General features: G+C 40.7%; 1 protein-coding gene across 1 annotated transcript in view; it reads left to right on the forward strand.

Annotated features, from left to right (window-relative positions):
• LOC119175719 (WD repeat-containing protein 91) overlaps positions 1-25,489 on the forward strand; it is a 53,607-nt gene that overhangs the window by 18,272 nt on the left and 9,846 nt on the right. The window contains exons 7-15 of the mRNA XM_037426667.2: positions 283-371; positions 489-564; positions 673-704; positions 784-875; positions 972-1,071; positions 3,602-3,708; positions 14,982-15,114; positions 18,576-18,675; positions 24,587-24,699. Coding sequence (XP_037282564.2) covers positions 283-371; positions 489-564; positions 673-704; positions 784-875; positions 972-1,071; positions 3,602-3,708; positions 14,982-15,114; positions 18,576-18,675; positions 24,587-24,699 — 842 coding nt within the window. The remainder of the gene's footprint in view (positions 1-282; positions 372-488; positions 565-672; positions 705-783; positions 876-971; positions 1,072-3,601; positions 3,709-14,981; positions 15,115-18,575; positions 18,676-24,586; positions 24,700-25,489) is intronic.

The raw sequence follows: 25,489 nt of genomic DNA on the forward strand, positions 1-25,489 counted from the left end.
CATGAGGTGTGCTCACTTAAAATTTTATTGTTACCTGGAGCGCACAACCTATAGGAGGGTTGATTGCTTTACACACATTTTAAGTGTTTGTATACGTAGCAGTATATGTGTTCGGCAACTACTGAATGTGTTTGTAAGCCACAATGTAGCATGGGCAAAATTTCAGTATACGGATTCGTCATGTGTGGTAATTAAGTTGCATCAGCATGTGTAAAGGAGATGCCTAGATGTTCATTATTCGTAAAATTATGCCAATTCCTTTCTTTTTCGCTCCTTTGGCAGACAAAACAAAACGACTTCCAGCAAATAGCACTTCTGAAAGCCAAACATTGCCCCAAGACACCTCAACAGCATCTTCTTTACAACTGAAGGTGTGTAATGTACTGGCATTATGATAATTTTACAGACTTACTAGTTGCATGTGTATGATATGTTTTCTTTTTTTTTAAATCGTCAAAATGAACTGCTATAGCATACGCCTATTTCAGGATGTAACATTAAGTCGGCTTGCAGAGAAGCTGGAACGAGCAACTGCGTCAACTTTTTTCTTGAAGAGCTCTTCTGGTAAAAGCTGACATTTCTTGTATATAAAAGAATGCTCTTGTCATTTGTGAATAAAGCCGCTTTTTATCATAATACCAACCATGCCTTGACTCTGCTCCCTACTGGCAGGTGAGGAAGACAAGTTGCTCTTGCTTAATCAAGTGAGTCCAGCATTGCACATCTGAGTGCATCTTTTTGGCCTCACAACTGCCACACAAGCTGACCCTTCCTAATTTCTAGGAGGAATACAATGAACACCAGTCATGCATCACCCATTGCAAGTTCAGCAATTCAGGCACTCTGGCCAGTGCTGACACAGCCGGTGTGATAAAGTGGGCCATAATTTTGAAATGGGCTTTTTGCTCTAGCTTGCATTGCATGCACCTTTTAAGACTCCAGATGCCAGTCTTTTCCCATTTGCACTGTAGGGTCTGGAGTTCCAACCCGTCTCCAAGAACGCTGGCCACTGTTGTGTCTTCCAAGTCTAGTGTGACAGCCCTGGAGTGGGTGCACAAGCACGATCACTTGGCAAGTGGTGATTATGTTCAAGTACTCCCCTCTTGTCATGAGTTTACTATAGCCACATGAATTTGCATCTGCATCCCTTCTTGATTTATTTTGACTTACTTGAAGTAGCTACAGATGCACCTCTGGCGTGGGAAAATAATCCTGTACGTTGAGTTGGGTTGTTTTTGAGAGGCATTATCTTGCACAAGCTTTTTGTTCACGTTGCATGGTGTTTTGAATCTGTAGCTCTTTCTGGACTACACAAAACATTGCAGCCTGCTTGTTGCTTTTCTAGTCGAAAATAAAATAACCACCAACTGTATCCCAAGTTCAGTTATGGTCTACAATATGAAAAGCATATGGCATCTTACTGTCATACAAGTGGCTCATTATCTAAAGATACTAGTCGTGCACCAGAAATGGTGCTTACCAATGATTCTACTTTTCATTTATGGAAAAGGGCAATGTCAGGTATTTGTGGTATTGCTTTAAAGAATAACCTCTGTAAGGTTGATTGATAGATGCCCTGCATGATGTGTGTTGTGTACTGTTTTGGCCTCTATTTAGCAAAATTTTTGCATTGCATACCCTTCATACGTAAGGATTGGTATGTTGGTACATCTGATCTATTGCTCAGGCTAATGCTTCAACCTGAGATAATTTGTACAGCTTTGACAAAATATATAGTGCATGGTAAAAGGAAAATAAAAGACAGTTGGAAACCATTTAAAGAACGTTCACTAAATATTTACTAGGAAAGTCGCAGCGTTCTTAGTAAATAGCAGAGGTCACTCATTTCTTCATTGATAAATAAATGGCAGATGGCTTGTACTTGTGTTGATCTTTGTATCAATGTTGATATGGTTAGTTTTTGTTTGAAGCTATGTCGCTCTGAAGAATATTTAATAGAGCCAGTAAAATATACTGTGGCCATTACTTATTTAGCCACCATTGCATATGTCACATATAAGAAGAAGAAAAAAAATTGTTAGTCTGCCACGGTGGATAAATGACGCACAGCTGCTGACCCAAAGGTCGCAAGTTTGATCCCAGGAGTAGCGGTCGCACTTCGATGGAGGTGAGAGGGTTAGTGGCTCGTGTACTGTGCGATGCCAGTGCACGTCAAAGAATACAAATGGTGAAAATTTCCAGAGCCCTCTACTACGGCATCTCTCATAATCTTGTTGTTGTTTTGGGATGTAAAACTGCACATATTGTTGTGAACAATATTAATAATAATATTATTATTATCATCAAGAAAATTTTTTTGAAGTATTCTAGTATGATCTAGAAAAAAAATTTGTGTTAAATATAGTTTGCCTTTTTTAAATTTACTGAACAAGGGAAGGATGTTGAACATTTCATGCATATTATTTCAGTCTTGTATTCATATGTCTTGTCATAACAAAGATTAAATTTTGCTCAGCTAGCTGTATTAATGCTGTTCACTGAGAGGGCATCGAATTTCAAGGAGGCCGCAAATGCTTTGACAAGGCTCAGCAGAATTCCAGGGTTACAAAAATGGACACAACTTTTATTTGCCTATGTGCAGGGGTGTGCGAGTACTGAATTTCAAAACTGAATCAAATGCAAATTGAATAGTGATGACACTGAACTGAATATCAGCACTAATGAAATACTATTTGAATAGTATAATATTTATTTTCAAAGCATCCTTATACTGGTGCGGGACCTTTTTTCGAAACCGCCCAGAAATTTTACAGCAGTTATTCACAAGCTTTAGCAAAGGATCATTACAATGACTTCTAAACCATAAAAAATAGCACTGTTACTTAAACTGAGGCACGCTCGTACACAGCAACAAGAGCCTTAGAAATATTTTTGTAACTGTAGACTGAAATATAACAGTGACTATAGTTTTCACGGTGCTACTTTGTCAATAGCTTTTAAATAAAACTGGTACATAAATAGTAAGCAATTTTCAAGACTTAACATCATCATGAATGTAATGGTCAAGATAGTGAACTGATCGCACTTTCGCTTCGGGGACACTAGAGTTTTAAGCAAGAATGCCTTCATCCTGTGATCTATATAGTGTCGATAGTCCCATAAGTATATGGTTTGTATGCATCTGGTTAATTTGATGATAAAATCAAGAGGAGTTACCCCTGGTTGTTCTAACATCTTGTTCCTTTGAGCAGTTTTTGTAATTGCTAAGTATTCAAAATATTTGAAAAATATTCAGTACTTTGAATATGCACTATTAAATTTGTTATTTGAAATTTTCTAGTATTCATATGCCCCTAACTATGTATTATGCCAACATATTTAGGAAGTCTAAATGAGTGCTGCATAACAAGGTGAAACTGTCAAGTCACTGAAATTGAAATTAGTGGAGCAATTCTTTTTAGCATAAAGTAAAAGGCCTTGCAAATATCCGATGATGTCAATATATATCTGTGGTCTCCAAATCTCATCTGGCTTCATCAACGTTAATGACCCCTCTGAGCTGCTTTGATAAATTATTAAATTCTTTTTTTTTCAAGGGTAATATGCTTTGTTTTTATTACCTCAATTCCTATTTTTTCAGTTGGTTTATGGGCTCAAGCAGGGAAACTTGCGCTTGTACGACACTAAAGAGCGAAGAACCCTTTTTGATATCGTGCCCGAGTCTGCATCCGTCCTCAAAGAGCACAGGTTGGTGCAACTCATCCAATCAGTAATAACTTAACTACGTAGTCTGGCTAGTTTTGTTTTTCAAGTTGCTGCTTGATTTAGTCTTGAATAATTGGCAGCTACTAGTTGTTGCATTTATGTTGTATGCATTACATTTCGTTCACTAAGGTATTGTCACTAGGTAATGTACAACTTCAGTGTACTGGTTGGAATCTGCATCATCTTTTACTTTCAAACATGCAATCAGAGACAAGAAAGACAACAGCTGCATGGGCTTTGTGTCTTAATTTTCAACAACACTCTCCAGGTTTGAGAGCAGAAGATGGCATGAGAAAGTTCTGTAGTTGTGATATTGCTGACCTGAATCAACCAAAGAAGCGTAAATTCTTTTTTTGTCATAACAAGGTGCATTGAGTGCTTATAGCTTCAGAGAAAAAAAAAAACTGCTCTCTATTTTGGTTGAGAATATGACACTTTATTACAATCAAGTAAACATTCTCAATCACAGAATGGACAAACTAATGTCACCATTTCGGTGAACTTTTTAATCAAGAAAAATGGCATTTCTAATAATTCAATACTTTTGAAGCAGGACACATTATATATATATATTCTGAACATTTATCCCTGCTTGAGTTTTCCTTTGTGTGTTTACAGGTGAATGTTTTAATCACTGTTATGATTTATCGTGCTTTCGTGGATTAATACACATTTAGAGACGAGTGCTGCATTAAACATTTCTAGCTTTCTGAGTTCCGATTTTTTAACTACCATTTTTCAAGACTATCATGGTCAGGAAACATCACACTCTCATTTTGATAGTCTTGCTACAATAAAAGAACAAATAAAAAGAGTGCTGTGTTTTTGACAGCCATAACAAGCTTAAAAAATTGCTCTGCTAGGAATAAGGACAAAACAGCAAACATTGTATGCATTTTACCTTTTGCCCCCGCAGTGTAATTTTTAAAGAATGAGTCAATAGCACCTTGCCCAGCAGTTAGTATGAAAACATCAGTATGCAGCAGGGACCAAGATATCTGCAATATCTTTTCTCGCATGAATGCAGGAACACATGTACAAAGAGAATAAAAAAAAACTGGAAGATTGGCTAACACGTTTGAATGACACAAAAGTGGTGTTGAAAATTCAAAATGTAGTAGCTATGGTTTTATCTAAGAGGGAGGTGTGTAAATGGATTAGTGGCTTTTTGATGCAGGAGCATCTACAAGAATAACAGTGCTATAATAAGTGTTGTGTCTTGCCATGCTTATGAGATCGTGTGTTTAGGTGGTCCATTAGGACAGTGTAGGAAAATGAAGGGGTAGGTACAGTATTTACACAATTGTAAGTAAACCTATTATATCTAAATTTGAAATCCGTAGCTGGGGGGTCGACTGCAAAATCAAAACGGAAAGTAGTTGTGGTAGTTACAGTTGAACAAATGAAAAATCATGGACGCTGTGGCATAGTTATAACGTTAATTTATCATCCGGCTCTACCTGTAGCATATACCTTAGTTTTCGTTTATAACCTGCACTTTTGGCAACGATTTGTGGAAAATTTTCTAAAAATGAACTCTGTGTGCTGCTTTAAAGCTAATTTCTCTGGATTGCTGCAAAGCACTACCGTGATCAACTTTTTCACACTGGAATTCGCTTTTTTCGTTTTGGTCTGTCTCGACCTAAAAAACACGGTCATACATTCCTACTTAAAATATTCCATCACTACTTTTTACGGGGCAGTGCATGACAGGATTGGTGCTGGCTCCAACTATGGAGTTGGTCAACGTGTAGTCAGTGCAATGAGTATATAAATAAATTTCCATTGTGAAATGTGCTCACCTGTTTTTCTTTTCATGCTATTTTGGAGGTCAACTTATATTCAAATCAACTTCTTCATCATCATCAGTGTGGCTACATAAACTGCAGGGCAAAGGTCTCTCTCATGTTCTACCACTCAACCTGGTTCTGTGCTTTCTGCTGCCTCGTTACACCGGCAAACTTCTTAACCTCATCTGCCCACCTAAATTTCTGTCTCCCTGTCATGCGTTAGCCTTCTTTGGGTATTCAGTCGGTTACCCTTGATAACAAGCGGTTTTCCTCCTTACGCCCTGCGTGCCCGGCCCGTGTCCATTTCTTCTTTTTAGGTTCAACTACGATATCCTTAACCTCCTTTGTTATCTCACCCACTCTGCTCTCTTCCTGTCTCTTGAAGGGCCCCTAAACCACCTCTGATATTTTTTCAAGCATATCAAGTAAACATATGCATTGTGGGCAGAATGCTGTCGCGATTAACAATTCTACACGGGGTGGACTTACGAGCCGCTCGCGCACCACAAATTCCAAAAAACAATTCCTCCTCCTCTCCAGGTCTTTTGGGCCTCCACATGACGTCTAGAAATTAAATCTGAAGCACAGCACAAATAGTATGCTGTGATTGATTGAACAACAGCCTATGACTTCCGGTTAATCTGCAAGCAGCTGTTTGCGCTGCTGGTTGTTCATCATGCTGCCCGCATGCGTGTGCACGCTTGTGAATCGGCTACTGCGGTTCATAACTCAGGGTCTATGCCGGCACGATTCGTATAAGCACGGGCCGGCATGGCAATGGCGGTTTGCCAATGAGCACGCAGTTGACGAAGTCGACGATTGGATAGAGTCATGGCAACCGGAAGTAGACGGTGTTTCGAGCAGCGCTTCGGCGATGACAAATTCCAGGCGAAATTGGGAGGGGCACTCGGTAAGAGGGCAAAGCAGCTTCGGGAGAAGATACTAATGGAGGGTAGCGAAGGAAAGGGTAAAAGGAGTGATCGCCGCACTTCGATAATCAAACGCGCCTGCCTCCGATATTACGGCACGATTTCGAACAATTCTCACGGCTCCGTGGTCGTTGCACACTAGTGCATAACTTCAATTTCAATTTTCAATTTCTATTTATTTTCATAAGAAATAGAGGAAGGCCCAAACGAAAAGTGGCAATTTTCACTTGACTAAGATTTGGGCCGCCTATACAAGGCAGACACCGAAGGGAGATATAATACACACATGTAAAAATACCATATTCAGTAGCGCAAGAAGTAGAGGGAATTGGCATGTATAAATTAAATAATGCTGACATAATCGCTATATACATAAAGAAAAAAGTAAATACAAATATAGCTTTGAAACATGGCAGAACAATTCGGGAAATTTTGTCCCATATCATTTAAGGTTATCTGTCAGTGTTACATTAGTAACACAAACAGATAAAAACAGTGACATGAAATAAAGCATTTGATGTCATTATTTATTATTGTGTTATAAACCAGTTGCATAGATATGTTTTTGTTATGGTAGTCATCAATTCCTTGTTGAAAGAACATAATTGACAATACAGGAAGGGTTTATCGAAGGCTTTGCTCACCGTATTTGTTTCTTGAATACGGTACCTGCCAGTGTTCATTGTTATGCGTAGCATGCAGGAATGTTCTGGTTTTTAACTTTGCAAGGGCAAGTAATATTTGTTCATTATTTCTTGAACACTGTTTGTAACTTGTAGACAGGGTGTACAAGTAAACAATTAGTATAGAAATAATATTGAACCTGATGAACAATTCTTTCGTGTGTGCATCATATGGTACACCGGCTATTTTTCGAATAGCCTTTTTTTTTTTTTTTCAAATGTATGCAGGTGATTTAAATTTTATGATGTGGTTGTGACCCAAACTAGAAAGCAGTAATTTAAGTTGGACATAAATAGTTAATTATAAATTTTAATTTTTATATATGATGGTAGAAGTGTACATAGTTTCGTCATGACACCAATGCGCTTTGAAAGTCCTTTGGTTACAAAATTAACATGCATGTCCCAGATCATATGCTTATGAAAATATACACCCAATGTTTTTAGACAATGTACAATCTGAAGAGCCGACTGGCTAGGAATGATTTCGTGTGTCATTTCACGTCGAGATTGTTTTGAAATTTGCCCTCCACAACTGAACTTTGACCTCTGGATGGTTAAGAGCCCTTTAAAGTGCCCGTAAACCACCTCTGAAATTTTTTTTCAAGCATTTCAAGTAGACGCGCACCTCGTGTGCAGAATGAATCTTTTGAAGGCGTGCGCTCTAGGCAGGGTTCATACCGGCACGATTACGGCAGCCGTGGTTTACCAACAAGCACGCAGCTACAACGCAACTGACACAGTCAACGGTCGGAGTCGCGGCAACCGAAAGTAGACGGTTTTTCAAGCAGCGCATCAGCGATGATGTATGCCACGCGAGATTGAGAGGAGCATGGGAGGGGCACTCAGCGAGAGGGCAAAGCAGCGTGGGAGAGGATACCAGCGGAGGAAAGCGCAGGAGAGAGCGAAAGGTGTGGTCGTCATGGTTTTGATAATCAAACACGTCTAACTCTGCTATTACTGCACCATTTCAAAAAATTCTTATAGCTCTGTGTTCATCGTACACTCGTGCACAATTTCCCCACCAAAACTGAATTTCGACCTCTGGGTGGTTTACGGGTTCTTTAAAGCTAAACTTATCATTTTCCTTTCGATCGATCGCTGCGTTGTCCTCAATTTAAGTTGAACTCTCCTTGTAGGATGCAGCGGTAAGATACATTCGTATTGTGGGATAGTGGTACAGTATCATTTATGATTTGAGAATGCTTGCCGAAAGTGATCCACCCATCCTCATTTTTCTAGTTATTTCACTCTCATGGTACAGCTCCACAGTTATTACCTGTTCTATGTAGACATATTCCTTTACAACTTCCAGTGTCTCTCCACTTATTACAAAGCGCTGTTTTCTGTCAAGACTATTGCACATTACGTTAGTTTTTATGCATATTAATTTTCAGACCTACTTTTCTGTATTCCATGTCCAGTTCAGTAATCATGAACTGCGATTGATCCCCTGAGTTACTCTTCAAGGCAATGTCATCAGTGAACCACAGGTTACTAATAATTTCTATTATCTTTTATACCTAACTCTTCCCAATCTGGGCCTTTGAAAACCTCTTGTAAACACGCGGTCAACAGCATTGGAGAAATTGTGTCTCCCTGCTTTATACCCTTCTTTATTGAGATGCTATTGCTTTCCTTACGGAGGACTAAAGTGGCTGTGGATCTGCTGTTGATTTATTCCCGTACATTCATATAGGCTTCATCGATGCTCTGATTCCACAGTGCCTGCATGACTGTGGATACCTCCACCGAATAAAATGCCTTATCTTAATCTATGGAGGCTATGTATAGGAGTTCGTTGTATTTCTTGCATTTCACTGTCACCCGATTGATAGTATAAATATGGTCTATTGTTGAGTAGCCTGTACGAAATCCTGCTTGGTCTTTTGGTTGATCAAACTCTGACGTCTACTTAATTTTATTAGCTATTACTTTTGTCAATATCTTGTAGACAGCACACAGTAAGCTGATCGGCCTGTAACTTTTCAAGATGATGTTGGCATTCTTTCACGATTCTGGTACTCTCCCCATCAAGAGACATTTGATAATACAGCGCGGCCATCTTTTCTAACACAATCTCTCCGCAAACTTTCAACAGGTCTCATGTTACCTTATCCTCACCAGTAGCTTTGCCTCTTTGCATCCCCCCTTGGTCTTTCTAGACGTCCCCTGTCATGGCTGGTGGGATGTCTAATTCCTCTAGGCTCTTACTCCTTCATACGATACTATCCTGGTTGTCTCTGCTGCTCTACAGCTCTCTGTAGAACTCCTCCGCTATCTCCACTATCCTATCCATATTGGTTGTGACCTTGCCCTCCTTTTCCATCAATGCTTGCATCTGATTTTTGACTATGCACAGTTTCGCCCTTTTATTTTTAGGCTTCTTCCGCTCTTAGCAGTACGCTCAATTCTCTCCATGTTATACCTTCTTATGTTGGCTACCTTATGCCTAATGATTACTTTTGGAAGCTCTGCCAGCTGTAGTTTGTCTGTTGCATTTGAGGCTATCATAGTTTCAAGTCTTTTGATCAGGTTTTTCATTTCCTGGGACAGCTTGTGAGTGTCCTGTCTAATGACAGTACCCCTGACTTTTGTTGTATATTTCTTAATGATTCTAGTAAAATATCATTCATTGCATCAATACTGATATCAGTTTCCTCGGTTAGAGCCGCAAATCTATTCTAAAGTGAATCTATTCTGTACTTTCCCTCTCAGCGCTAGCTCATCAATTGGCTTCTTGCGAATCACTTTCTGTAGTTCCTTTCTCAAGTCTTGTTGACTTTGAGCTCTTACCATTCCATGGTTACTGAACTGGATCTTGCCAACTGCTTCCACATCCTGTACCACGCCTCGGTGTGCACACAGAATGAAGTCAATTTTATTTTTAGATTTGCTATTAGGACTCCTATGTCCACTTATGGTTTGGTCGTTTTTTGTAGGAGGTATTCAAGATCTGTAAATTAGTGTTTTGCAAACTCTACTCGTAACTCCTCTCTGGCATTTCTAGAGCTGATTCCATATTCCCATTCTACGTCTTTGTAGAAGCGTTCAACCAAATCATGATCATGACTAGATGTAGGCACGTAGGCCTGTACCACCCTCATCTTGTACTTCTTATTAATCTTAATTTTGATGCTTGCCACTCTCTCACTAATTCTATAGTGTTCCTCTATTTCCAGCTATATTTTTATGGATAACGAACCCCACCCCTAGCTTCCTTCTGTCAACTAAGTCGATAGCATAAGATGTGTACCTTCTTTAGCAATGTATAAGCCTCCTGTGTCCTCCTAACTTCGCTGAGCCCTATTACATCACATTTAACACCCTCTAGTTTCTCAAATAGCAGAGCTTGACTTGCCTCACTAGATAATGTTCTAATAATAAATGTAGCTAACTTCAAATTCCTATGGCGGCCTATCCAGACCAAGAGATTCTTAGCACTCTCCACTGTGTCACATGTCTGACTGCCTCCTTGGTCAGTTGCTTCACAACCACTCTGAGGGCTGAAGATTAATTAGTGTATTCATGTAGGAGGTAGGGGACAAGTACTGCACCAGAGTGGCTAATACTGCTCTGGTGAGTGAATCGACTTACAGTAGTGTAAACATGATAAGTTCATGTACTGTGGCACCTTCTCTGACATGTAGGGTTAGGATATAGTTTTAAGGTTAAAGATACCTTAAAGAGAAAAAACTGTTTTTTTGCGTATTAGTATAGTACAGCTCTACAATCTCGAAAATGCCACTCTTATCACGAGACGATGCTTGGTATGTGAAGAAATAGGTGAAAAGAAAAAAAGGGTGGAGACGCCATCTTGAGATTCCCGCGCCAAACACCGTGACGTCGAAGATTTTGATGGCGTCTATCAAGTCCTACGTCATTCCTGATCGGTAAAAGTTAAGTACATTGTCATCTGTGGGGGTCATAGACCTAGTATGAGGTTTCAGAAAATCTCATTGAGCCATTGTTGGGAAAGTACGAAAAAAATATGTTAAAATTCGTGATGTCATGTGCGGAGATTTCAGTGCAAGATTTAAAAATGAAGCTTCAACCTTAATTTTCTTCAGGAATAATGAACTTATGATGGTAAACTTATGGCATTATAGTTATTGGAGTACAATTTATCAATATAAACTGAGTCATTGTTTCACTTTAGTATTGCTGTAAAGCAATAAATCTAGGGTTGTGTGAATATTCGAATATTTTTCGAATGTTTGCTATTTGATTCAATTGGCAATGCAAATTTTACTATTTAAACTTCCTAAAAACAAATACAATCAACGTTTAATTAAAAATGATCCCTTCAGGTTTTTAATGTGCTTCTCCTTATTATATTTCTGTATTGGGGCAAAACTGCCTTTTAAGCTCTTCTACAGTCGAATTTCTCACATGCACAGTCGATGTCCTATTTAAGGGGCCCTGCAACACTTTTTAAGAATGGTCAGTAAACGCTGCCGATTGGTAGTAGAGGCTCCCAACAACACGCGAGCCAAATGAGATAGCGCAGCACGCGACCTGGAATTCACAATAAGTTGTCAGTCAGCTAAAAATTGCTTTCTCTTCTCTCACAAATAATGAAAGATGCTCAAAAATCACTTGTAGAAACCCATCTATCAGCCAATGGCTGATTTGAACATGGTGCGCTTGGTCGTTACAAAAATTGCTGCGGAAGGCCGTGACTTCTCCACGCGTGCGTTCACACTGAAGAAGCCGCACATTTGAAGAAAAAAAAATCTGCTCAAGGTCACGAGGCGCAGATGACGTACTTTCTTTGCCTCTGCCAGTCCTCCCTGCTTAGCTTCCAGTGCTTTTGTCGGGACGAGAGAAGAGAGAATACAATTGCAGCATGCAACAAATCTTTGTAGCTCGCACTGGACGAATTCTTCAAATTCTTGCGGCTTTGAGTTTGTGAGGCAATAAGCTCTTTTAGTGAATTCATTCCATAGTTACTTCATTCCATGGTTAGCATGAAGTGGTGGCGGCGCACACGGCGCACTAAGCGAGAGCAAGCACTCATTATTGTGCGAGGTGGGCGAGCGGGCCTGCGCCCCACGCGCCGTCGTTGCCGCCGTGAAAGCATGCACGAATGTGCCTCCCTCCTCCAAACCAAAAACAAAAAAAATATACTTTTGCGTTGGCAGTGCCACACTTTTAGTTAGCGTCACATATGTGGGGCCGCTCTGCTTATGGAGGGCTCTTTACTGAAAAAAGTTTTCCACAGTATCCGTGTCGTTCGCTCTTCGTTTCTTCGTTTCTGTGCGCGCATGGTTTGGCCCCCGACAACGTTTTGCATTGCTTTTTTCTATTTTGAATGCAGACAACAGTGTCGTCACCACTGAGGGGATGTCAGATTAGACGCTGATGAAAACACTGCAAGACCACGCTTACGACGGATCTACGAAAGCTAATTCATCACGTGATTTCGTCTTGCGCCTCGCCGCGAGTTCACTGGCTCGTAGCTTTGGTGATTAGCCAATAAGTTCCGGAAACAACATGATGGCGCGTTGAATGCAATACAATAAATGAGACAGCAAAAAACTGTAATGTAATACGAAGTAAGGCTGCAGCCAACTCTTTTGAATCCAATATCGCAGAACTGCTACAAAACATTGTTGTGAGCAAATATGGCCACTCCAGGGAGAAGTGCTCTTTCCACACAGTCCTTTCGCATTGAAAGCGCACAGCAGATACTTGCCGAGATTGCACGCACGCTAGCGATCGCAACTGCTTTTAAAATCAAAATACATTGTTGCTGCACCCCCCCTGCCCCCGCTCTTTTTCATGCTCATTGAAAACGGGTGGTTTTTTTTCTGTTAGAGCATATGACAGTAGTTCTAACACGCCAGTGATGTTATCTTATGCGCCTCCCAGGCGATAGAGATGGGCTGGCTCATTTGATCTGAGCTTTGGCAGCGCTTGCGCGCTTTTACCCACATGAGAAAATTACGATGCGCGGGAGCATGATATCAATTTAGACTTGTTTCGAAACATGGCGTCGAGAGCAAAACCCACCGAGAGTGTTCATACACTTACTATTGCAAGAATAACGCAGTTTTTTAGTGCTAAATAAGTGCTTTGGGTTAGCTCTGCCTTCAGTCCCTGTTTTGTTTGATTTGTGTGTTTATTTTATGAATTTTTGTACCAAACCTCTATATAACGAAATTATTTCTAAAACAAATTTTTCTGGGAAATTTTGTTACAGTGGACTCCTCTTAAACGGAACTCGAAGGGGCAAGAAAATTTGTTCTATTTATAAGAAGTTTGTCGTGTTCCAGGGCTTCCGGGTATGAAGACGCCGCCAGTACTCAGACATGCTTTATTCGCATGCCAGCAACATAGTGATAACCAAGAGTGCCGAAGGAAAGCGCCCCCGGCCCACCGCACGCCAAGCGCTTTTATTCCTTTTGTGGGCGAGGGTGTTGCGATATGGGCCGCGTGATACTGTATCGCACAAGCGCGCGTGTACAGATATGCGACAAAGTTTCATTTAGGCAAAGCCCATAAAATGAATGAAGTATGACTTTATTTCAGAAACACCAACTGTGGCTAACTGAACAAAAACATTTTGAAGTATACAATGCTACTATAGTATTAAAAAGAAAAATGTTTATATTATTGCTGACTCAGAAAAAAGGAGGTGATAAAAATTTGCTTGACCTTGTTCAAGCACTTTCTCACACTGTAGGAGCACCTTGCTGAAAGGTTGGGCAGGAACCTGTGCCACCATCGTGTTCAAAGTAGCGCTGCAACAAGATGACAGTATCTCTTGGTGCACTGTCAGCCACTAAAACGGGCTCTGGATCACACACCATCTCGTTACCCCTGCAGCACGGATCCTCATCTTGAACTTCAGCTATAGGTCCCTCAAGACTGTCCTTCACGACAAGATGTCGATTGCTGCTCGGCGTGCAGACACGTGCAATCACTGGATTGCCTTGCCTAGGCTAGCTTTGGCATTTGTTTCGTGGTTGCTAGACAGACGTGGCCACTTTTGCTGTTCATGCATTTTGCCCGTTTCAGTTTCATTTAACCGGTGTAAGCTAAAAAAATGTTCAGATTACCCGAAACTTTTTATCATTAAATATGTAGGACACCAACCAAATGTGCCTAGATAGTTTCGGTTGCGCGGCCTTTCCGTTTAACCGAGTTTCGTTTAATGGGAGTCCACTGTATATCCAGGTTTGACTGTATGAAACACCACCTTGCCAGTGCTTTATCAACCTAGCGAAAGGAAACAATTTTATGTTGCTATCTGTTAAAAATATTCTGAAAAACCCACTCCAACCTGTTTTTCTGGAATTCCGCTTCAAAGTATTTGAAAGATATTATAGAAATATTTGAAAATATTCGATTCAATTCACACTTATACTTCATTACTTGAATTAAGTTCATACCCAATATTTTGCTATTTGCACTGCTCTAATTAAATCTCTTCTCAGCAAGTGCTTGAAATTTCTGCTTTGATGTTATCGTTCAGAATCACGAGTTTGATCTTGGCCACGGCAGCCACATTTCGATTGAGGCGAAATAGTAGAGGCCTGTGTACTGTGTGATCTCAGTGCATGTTCAGCAACACCAGGTGGTCAAAACTTCCTGGGCCCTTTACTATGGGAGCTCTCATAATCATATCATGGTTTTAAGGTGTTAAACTTGTATATTGTTATTATCTTCAGAAATATTCCAGTTATACTAGTATTACCTAGCCACCATAATTAGGGTATGGAAAGTTTATACGCAGTACTTATGATGTTGCTTCTGGAGTCAGAAAACTTTGGCAGTTTAACTATGTGTTTAGAATTTATTTTTACATGTATAACAAGGAAACTCTGACAAATGTTTTCTGTCCATAGTGTGGCTTGCCTAGCATGCAGTCCAGTGGAACCAGTTGTGGTGAGTTCGCTGCACTCGGAGCCCCCTGTGGTGACAACTACACCAGCCCCAGGGAAGCTGCTTTTATGGGATTTGAAAAGCAAGCAGCTACAGGTAAGAGGTTATTGACTAGTATCATGGTTCTACGCACAAGTGGTAATGATTGTGTCTATGGCTTTCAGTGCACAAGGTGGCAGCCTTGTGCTATGCAAGTGGTGTCTGTCTCTTGTGTGTCTTAATTCTCCTTATAGGGTTGATGATGGTCAGCTTCGAAACAAATTTTGAGCATTTCAGTCCTGGTGGTTTTGTTACATGCAACACTTTCTTAGCATGTGCTTGTACTCTGCGATACGATTCTCCAGAACATAGACTTCAAGGCATGTTTTGTGAATGCATGGCCACTGTAGTTTAATGGATAAATGTGTGGAGCACAAAAGCTGCTCCAACCCATGTGACACATGACATGTCCTCTTGCGCACCTAGATTGCAGTGCTCCCTAAGGTTTCGCATGCCAATGATTGTAGCACTTCACTGAGTATGGTGCCGCTTAAAAGGAGACAGGGCAGCAATAATGGCGGCTTTGCGATGACACACGGTTTCTTAATGGCAGCACAAGCGATAAGCACCACGTCTGCTCATCACTGTCATGATGTGCCATAGGGTAAGCATATTGTTTCTACACGGAACATCATTGAGCACTATAGTCTTTGCACACAGATGTGCAAGTGGGCATGTAAAGTAGTCTTTTCTTTCATCTCACAAGAATGTGTAGTGAGCAGAAAAATGCTAATACTCAATGGATAGAAGGTTAGAAACTCTAATAGAACCGTTTGCAGACCGATCTACAACTTTCCGATTTGAATTTTCTGCCCAGCTTTGTCGCTTTATAGTTGGTAATCAATCTTAAATAATTAATCATTTAAAGCAGAACTAAGGAAATAGTGTGACATACTTTGTGCAGTAGACAGCAACATGCATATATTTGCGTCGTCATAGAGTGCATCAACATATTTTTTTATTTTCTCTTTTGCTGGGGCACTCCGTATATGTACAAATGCACTGTAAAGGTGTTTTCATTGGGTCAGGCATACTTGGGAGAGAAGAGACACAGCTTAGTTGTTATACTTTATTTGGCTACACTTGAGACTGGTCAGCTGGTATTAATCAGCGTGTTCTCTTAACAGCTGACGAAGACAGGTACACCAGTTGAAACCACTGAGAAGTCGAATGAAAATGACGACTAAAATGTGTCTCCTCACTTCCTTGACACATTCACATGCGAGCACGCACACACACATAGTGAGAGAGTGAAACTTCACTTAAAAGACCTTTTTGAACTTCAGGTAAAAGTTTGTAACAATGAAAGTTCACTTAAATAGCTCTGTTGTACCTTATGCATTTTCTTAATGGGCAGTACAAAATCGAGTACACAAGAAGTATTACACACCACACAGTGCCTTCTCACAACAAAATTTATTAGAAAGAACAGTCACTATTTAAACTATGACCAAATAATACAGTAGACTGAAACCTGAAAGGACCAGAAAAATTTGTTTCATTTAACTGGAGTTCTATTTACTGATAGATAAACAGGGGCACAGAATTCATGTACAAAGCCAATCATTATTAGAAACAGTTGTTCTAGTTAAGCAATAATTTCTTTTAAGAGAGAATCACAAACCACCAAAAAACGTGTACTCCTGCAAAGACTACATAAGGTTACAAAAGATTAATAAACAATGATCTCATGTATATCTTGTTTTTTTTACTGTGATCATTGTTTTTTATATGTAATTATCATTTTAATCTTTTGTAGCTTTTTGTAAGTATTGAAGCAGCACACGTGTCTTGGCTTTATTTTTATGAAAATGAAGACATTGTGCTTCATTATTTCATCACGCTTCTCTTGTAACATTTCATGCACTGTCACAACTTAACAGGGCCACTGACAGTATGTCATTTGTGCTCTGTGAGACAGTTACATATCCTTATAAAAAGGTTCATTGAGGTTGTAGGATTTAAGTATAATTGTACTTGAATTCCGCAAGTATGTCTTGCGTATGTAGTAGCACTGCTTAAGCGACATTTTGGTTAACCTATGTAAAACACAGGGAAATTTCCTGTGCAGGTTTGCTTGATATAAGATGTGCGTAAATTTGTTTGTACTTTCTCGTTTATTCCTTTCCCTATGATGTATGAAGAAGTTTATATTAAGCTGTTTCAATGAATAAACCATTGGATAATTAGCACTATTTTTATGTACTTTACTTTTCCTGTATTTGTCTGATCTTTTGTACATGTCCTACTATGAGACATGCCAAGACATGCTTCTAATCGCCCAACAAGTTCTTCTAACAAAGGATTCAAGTAATTGGCATTATCTTTTCTATGTTGGATATATGGAAAATTATACTGAAATCTCGTTAATTTGAAGTCACTGGGACTGTAAAAAAATCTTTGAACTTTCAATTAAGTGGGTTTTCAAATTAACGGAACATTCAAAAACTAGGATGCAGAGAACTTTAATTTGTTGAAAGTAATCAGAGGTGGTCGTTAGCTGCACCGGCTAGTTTTCAGCTCTGAGGGTTATGCTTTCTGTCAATACCTGGGCCCAGTTTTGCTGCGAACACAAATGAACGACGAACACCGTGCTGCCAGCAAAAAAAAAAAAAAAAAAAAAGTTTCAAGGTAAAATAAAATGTGCGCCTGTGGAAAAGAAGACATGCTTCGCTGCAACACAGTGATGACACACGGGCAGCACGTTACTTGCTCCTCGCCGCGCCAGAACTTCAGCACATGACTATTTGCCCATTCTTTCTGGTAAAACAAAAGAACTTAACGCCAGTGTGACGGAATTTGCAATTTGTTTTTGGCAGGAAAATATGATCATTGAAGTTTTCGAACTGACTTTTCAAAGTAGGCATTGGAGGCAGGAACTCTGCCAGTAGTGCAAGTGTGCAAATGGCTGGAGCAACTGCCAATTGAAAGTTTGCATACATCGCGAATTCCATTAGACTGCCCCTTATTAATTTCCTTATGTTATCGGAACAAATGGGGAAATCATGATGCCCTGACGTAGCGAGAAGCATACGACGTGCTGCTCACATGTCACCACTGTGGTGCAGTGAAGGATGTCTTTTCGCAGGTGCACAATGAAGGTGATCACGTAGCCGCCTTATTTTTAATTTATTTTTGTGTATTGGCAGAAGCATGGCTGGCATGTTTAATCTGTCACTCATTAGTATCGCTGTGCTGCATCACTTTCTGGCTCTCAAGGACCGCAGTTTCAGCGGATTTGCGGCGAAATTGGGATCGGCAATCGGCACATGCCACCCAAAGCTTTTGAATTAATTGGACTGGTGCTACCTGCCACTTCAAATTATCCACTGAAATTTATAATGGAAAATGCGGGACCATAAAAATCCTTTGAATTATGTGAGATTTTGAAATAACAGAGTCCAATTTAATGAGGTTTCCCTAAATAATTCTATTCACGTGTGGCAAATAATTCATTGTGTGTGCATATTCCTGCATAATGCTCATTAGTTGCATATGTCATGCTTGCATTTTTACAGGGGCACCTTAAATGCAGCTCATCAGTGAATTGCTGTGTATTCAGCCACAATGGTCAACTCCTATTATGTGGCACATCAGGAGGCAACATATGTCTTTTTGGTGAGAAATCCTGTTTATAAAGGTGCAATTACTGTCTGCATTTCCAAGTATTTTCGGTTTTTTTGTGAATTTATCTTTGTGCTTTTCTCGTGTCAGAGGCTGAAAATATTAAAAAGCTACTGACATATAGCTTCATTACTACCGTATTTACTCGATTATGCCGCGCCCTCGATTGTAACGCGCACCCGGTTTCGAGGACGAAAAAAAAAAAGAAAGTAAGACATCTTTTGCAAGGCGCACTCATTTTTCTCGTTGGCCCGCATGATCACACCACTCGAAAAAACGACTCCTTTCGGGAGCATCTTCCATTTAAATATGAGGTACGGGGGAAGCTTGTGCCCATCTGACGTGTAACAGAGCATTGCCGTCACTGCAGTTTTACCGTGGACCGATGTCAGCACGCGAACTTGCTTCGCCCCCTTCTTCTCGACGGTTGTGGTGCTAGGCATGTCCAAGTAAAGAGGCGTCTGATCGGCATTCCCGATTTGCCCAAGCAGATAGCCGTTGTTGTGCCGCAAGTTTAGGACGAACCTCTGAAAACTGTGAAGCTTTTCATCGTACTCCTCTTGAAACTTTTCGCATATGCCCGTTCGCCTTCGGAGGGGAAAGCTTTTCCTCTTCATAAAGTTAGTTAGCCAGCACCTGCTCGCTTTAAACTGGCTCCGCATTAGCCCTTTTTCTATTCTAAGGCTAACTGCATAGCCCGCACTTGGAGCAGCTCTGTCGTCACGGGCTGCTGTGCCGCTCGCTGCTCAAGCACATACTCGCCGAGCAGCTCTTCAGTTTGCAGAAACCAACCCTGCTGTGGTCCACTGAAGCCTTTGCGTGAAGCTTTGCTGTCGACAATCTTCTGCTTTTGTTTCCGCCAGTCCCGCACGCACTTTTCGGGAACTCCGAACGACTGCGATGTGGCCCATTTCCGCCCGTTTCTACACACGCGATGACTTTTCTTTTAAAAGCGGCATCGTGGTGCACTAGAGTTTTTGGAGTCGGTCCTTCCATGCTGTCGATGCGAATGCACTACAAGATGACGAACTCCTCAGCACACGTACGAAGTGCCGCACATGGGAAACATGTAGGCAGAAATAGCCGACGCGCCATGCCAACGCACGTGGGGGCAGCCATTTTGGATATGCCGATGGCAATAGAATGACCGTATTCAGTTTTTTTTTTTTTTCGTACTCGATTCTAACGAGTATGCAATTTATGAACTTGCTTAACCGGAAAAAAGGTGCGTGTTAGATTCGAGTAATTACGGTATGTTAAAAAAGAACTCCCATCATCTTTTCGTACTATAAACAGTTTTCTGCAGCGATGCACGGGCACTGCCATGTTTGATCACGTGATAGTGACTAGCCCTTAGGGCACCGTGTAGGCCCTATACATCCCATGGCTGGTCATTTTGAGGCATTGTTTTTTCAGTGATTAAAGAGGATATTCACATAAACCATACATAATATTCTTCCAAATTTTCTGGTTCTTTATATAATGCAGATATATTTAAATCTTGCAGATATATTTAAATTTAGCATATTCTTGAATTTTTTACCACTAGGACCTAACTTTTGGGTTTATTCGCAGCTATGAAAATTTGTAACACAAAACTGTGAAGTGCGTAATTTCAATTCTGTTTCTGTAGCTATATGTAATTATGCAGAGTACAAGAAAAAACAATCAACAGGTTATATTGAAACACATAGGAAATAATGGTACCTAAGTACAGTAAAGCTCGTTAACTTGGATCTCTCGGGACCGGAGATAATGTCTGATTTAACCAAATTCCGAATTATCGAACGGACCATGAAAATAAAAGGAAAACGTACACGGCACAGACAAACCTTTATTTCTTAAAAAAGTGCGCTACTTTTGTTTGCCTCGCCGTCGGAATTTCTGACAGAACGATTTTATTTAATCCCATCAGGTGGTGGTGCGCACGTTTACTGTCTCGAGAGCAAACGCAAAACTCCTCTATGACAGCGAGGGCTTCGGCGGCCTCCTGCATGGTGCGGTGACATCGCGTCGGCTAATCACGTCTTTCAATATCATAACCCTTCTTTCAAGATCACTTGCTGGCTACTGTGGCCGCTTAACTCCTGTGACGGTCGCCAGGAAGCGCGCCAGCGGCGACAACGCGCACAAACACAGCCGCAACGTGCGAAGTCACAACACAAAAGACACGAAGTAGTGCACCAGTAGGCATAGCATGGGAGTAGCGAGCAGCTGTTAGTAGACACTGGATGCGCCGGTGGCCCAAGCGCTTCCGCCGGGTGGTGACCAGCGCCACCTAGCCACTTCCCCCTAATTAACTATCATCATCGTCATATTCTGCTGCAGTTCGCTCGGTTTCAGCTTCTTTAAAACTCCGGTTCTGCCGTCGGTTACGGCAAGCGGTGCTTGAGCCTCCAAGCCGCCGAGATCGCGCGACTCTGGAGTCCCGATAGTCCTCTTCGGAGTTGTCCGAGATAACCGGTGCGCGGCTAAATCTCTCCGAATTAAGGAGCATTTGACCTCATTGAAATATACACAGTTTTGCCGGGACCCGCCGCGAGTCCGAGTTGACCGAATTTCCGAGTTAACGAGGTCCGGATAACCAAGCTTTTACTGTAATAAAAAACATGGTCTTGAGATAATCAAGTTTTAAGTTAGAAAATGGCTGAAAAGCGATCAAACTTTGTAACAAACACTGTTCTACTATTTTGTTTAGTAGATACCAGTTTGGTAATCATGGCAAAATTCAGTTTATGACTTTGAAGCCTCTGCGCAATGGTATCGTCGAGTGGGGTCGACATTCTTCAGCAAAGTAACTATTGTTTGGCCAGGCTACAATCCTAAATATTTCAAAATTTTGGCTCGAGTGATGCTACCGCCATTATATGCAAGAACAATATCCAGTGTTGCAATCCTGAAGAATGAACCTAAACAAAGACAGCGAAGACTCTACGACTCAATTCACATTAACTCAACACTTACATGAGGCCATTCTTAGGTGCTATTCGGTCTGATTTCATCACAAATGATAGTCTTGTCTATCAGAACATACCCATTGTCATCATGCACGTGATTCGCTTCGAAGCATACTGAAAGGCTGAGAGGTTCAACAATGAAAAGCTTGCCAGTTCAACGTTCAGTGCCTCAGTATGTCACTGGCATTTATTGACATTTACAAGAGAATTGTATGGGTTGACGCGAAATTTACACTTCCTGAAGTCCTTCTTACCCACAGCAAATAAACTTTCCGACAAACAAGACTAACACAAAGCATAATGAAGGTAATAGCTGAAAGTGTCTGAACCCATGCATTTCGAAGACGAAGTGTGAATACTGTAAAAAGGTCACAGTGTGTTTAGACTGATTTACAAGTTACCTGACAGTTTTCTTTGCACAGCTGACCATAGACAAGCGTGGCAGTTTGGGCTAGTTGGTATGACATGAGGATAGTTATAGCGCGAGAAGAGAACGACAACAAAGAGACAAGAACTTCTTGTCTCTTTGTCGTCGTTCTCTTCTCGCGCTATAACTATTGTCTAGACAAGGATTTTGACTTTTGTACATGACATTTTTTTTTACCGTAAGCACAGAGCGCATACTAGGGGCTTGCACAAGGGTGTGTTTTGACTCGCTACTTGCTTTTGGAAAAACTGCTTTTGAGCCACAAAAAAATACCGATGAATGTGGAAAATATGCACAAAGGAACGCCCTTCCCAAATTGCAAAGAAAACAAAAAGTGATATTTTTCCCAATTTTACCCTACATTGCGCTTTTCTAACTTTCCCCAAGCCAGTTGCCCCAGCCAACGCATTAGACCAGCGAAGCGACTGTGATGGTACCGCACCGCATGTTTGCAGCGAGGGGTACGCAAGTCATATTCTTGCACAGCAAAACATAGTTCGACATGCAATAGCCTCTAAGTTCATAACGTTTCAACATTTTGATTTGCTTGACACGTATTATGCGTCAGAAATAAGTCATATGTTCAATATACTTTGTTTTATGGCATATGCCTTTGATTGTTGTATTAGCAACTGCCAGTAGCTGAGGTTACTAGCCAACATAGCAGCATCTATGCACACGCGACCGCCCGCTTCGATCCAAAATCAAGCTTGCAGTTTGCCCATTGTCTGAAGAGCAATAAATAAATGGCAGAATTGGCTATCACTTCATGTCATCTCATGCTGGGGACAAAGCATCAGGTATTTTCTGTCTTTATTACTGAGATCAGCATCATTTTATTAGCCACGCCTGCAAAACCTTGCCTCCGAGAATTCGAGAATGAATCTTGGAAACATTGCAAATTACTGCCGGATACATTGCTCTCGAAGCTTCAAGATATAAATATAAAGCAAATAAATGTGTAGCTTTTGAACTTACGAGCTACACAGTGCAGGACGAGTAGGTGTTAAATTCGAGGTGAAAGGAAACTGCACTCACCGGAGTTGATATGTGGACTTTTTCGAAGCTGCCATCTGCTCGCTTTACTTGTCTGTGTGCAGATATTGTGGGGACGTCTAGTAGACGACGCGACGCAGATGAAGACATTGCACAGCACTATCAAATGTCACAGTAGGGGGACTGCCACGGTTTGGTGGTGACAACTAGTTTTTATTAAACGAATCAGCTGTGAAAGATTGTGGAAAAACAAAATTATACTCACCACACGCTGCTCAATAACTAGTCACATCGTCATTTGCTTCCAGAACTGCCTTCGTTCTAGATGGAAGGGATGCATACAATTTACAAAACGATGCATCTTGCTTCAAAATCCTGTTCAACCTTGTCACCGCTCTATATCCTGTCTGCAGAGAGCCTGGAAACATCCTTATGAGCACTGTAGCTGTGGCACACATAGTAAAGCTCATAGGCGTGCTCAGCATACTGAACTGAAGTGTGGAATGGGGGGTGCAAGTTTTATTGCATCTTCCCCTTCCCGAATAAGCTCCACGATAGGTGCAAAAATGAAAATGGTGTAGTGCTTTTTATTTTCACTACAACCCCCTTTTGTCCCTTGGCTTTCCAGGGGTAAAGGCAAGAAGGGAGCACTTCGTTGAGCGCAATGTCAGGTGATTTCAGCCACGATTATTGTCAAAAACTTGTGTTGAATGACAGCACAGATCTGTCTGCGTAAAGGTCTACTGTCCCCTTAAGGGTCCCCTTAAGAAGTTATGGAAAGCGGTTGCCCCTCTGCTCCATCTCACTCCCTTCTCCCCCATGTGCACATTTATGGTAATGTTACTTTAAGAATATTGATCAATTTTTCTACAGTGTTTGAAACTGCCTTGTGAGAGGCAACTTTACAAATAGCTGTTTTAGATGTTTTTGAGCATTCTCACAGGCGTTCATACATCCTTACAGATGATTAATAAAAGGGGCGACATTGCTTCTATACTACCTACTTGGCTAAATTTAAATATGTTGCAAAAAAAATGAAGAACATACACACACTGTGCTTCTTTACTCATAATAGCAGCCAATAACTTACTATTGGCGTTATTTTTCAATAAAAAGTATGGTTTAAGTTTTGTGAGATGCCAAGCATGTTAGAAAGTTATCTTCAAAAAATATCAATGGCGAAGAAAAGTTAATAAACGAGGGTTGTGTCGAGCCGACGTTTCAACAAGCAGACTTGTCTTCCTCAAGACTAGATGGACACTTTTGGTGTTGCTTATGCTATTGAATTATTCAAAAAGTAAGAGAAGAAAATGATGCCGCCTGTGCATAAGATGGTTATATAGTCACAGGGAAACATCTAGGAGAGCTAAAAGAACTTCTATTAAATTGATCTCAATGGCATTCATTCGTGTCACCAGGAGTTTTATTTCATTGGCACCTAATAACAACGAGCTCCTTGGTTTCTTAGGGTGTTCTTTCTTTTGGAGCTAAAGTTTCTTCATTGCCTTCTCTCATTTTCTTTCAGATGTCAGAACTCATGAATGCATTGCAAACTGGCCAGCCCATGAGCTTGAAGTCTTTTCAGTGCAATTCAGCGGAGATGAAGCCACATGCTTCTCAATAGGAGCTGAAGGCATTGTATGTACCACATCGAATTTCTGAAGATAATTTTTCGTGTTCATGCTCAATCATTGTAAACAATCATATTGTGCCAACTGCAGGATGATGACCTATCCCAATTTCTACCAGCTGTTCCTGTCTTGCAGCCTCAGCATTCCTTGCCCTTGAGTGTTCTTACCTCTTCCCTTCATCTTGTTCTCTCCACTCTTGGGTATCTTCCACTCTTGGCTACTTTATGTTTTAGTACTCTTGTTTTTCTTTTTTTCTGCTTTATACATCTTGTACCTATTTCAGGCACAGCGGTCACCTTCCTTTCTGTTTTTCTTTTGAACCTAATTTTGCACTAGGATGGAAAGTTGGGCGAGTTGGTATTCTTGTATAAAGAAGTGTAAATGAAATCAGTGCTTGTCCCGTTTTTTATATGTTGCTACTGCTGTGTCTACGTTTTTTCGTGCTGTTCCATTTCATCTTTTTGCACATCGTTGCACGCCCTTGTTTTCACTCTAAACGTACTTTAAACCCTTTCTCTTACATACCCCCACCACCAACACTTGTGGGCTTTCTTCAAATGCCAAATAAAATCGCCAAGCAACATGTCTATTACCACAAAAATTGAATCAGCCATTTTGGACTGCCCTCTGCAATGTCACAAAGTGCACTTGGCACTTCAGTGAATATTAAACACATTGCATAATTGGTCATGGTTAATTAGCTAATTAAGTGCAATATAAAAATGAAAAAAAGTGAGGGAAGTTCATACCCCCTTGCCCTTATGAAATAATTTTCTGGCCATGCCCATGAAACCAAT

The sequence above is a fragment of the Rhipicephalus microplus genome, chromosome X, assembly GCF_043290135.1.
Source record: "Rhipicephalus microplus isolate Deutch F79 chromosome X, USDA_Rmic, whole genome shotgun sequence".
NCBI classification, from domain to species: Eukaryota; Metazoa; Arthropoda; class Arachnida; order Ixodida; family Ixodidae; genus Rhipicephalus; species Rhipicephalus microplus.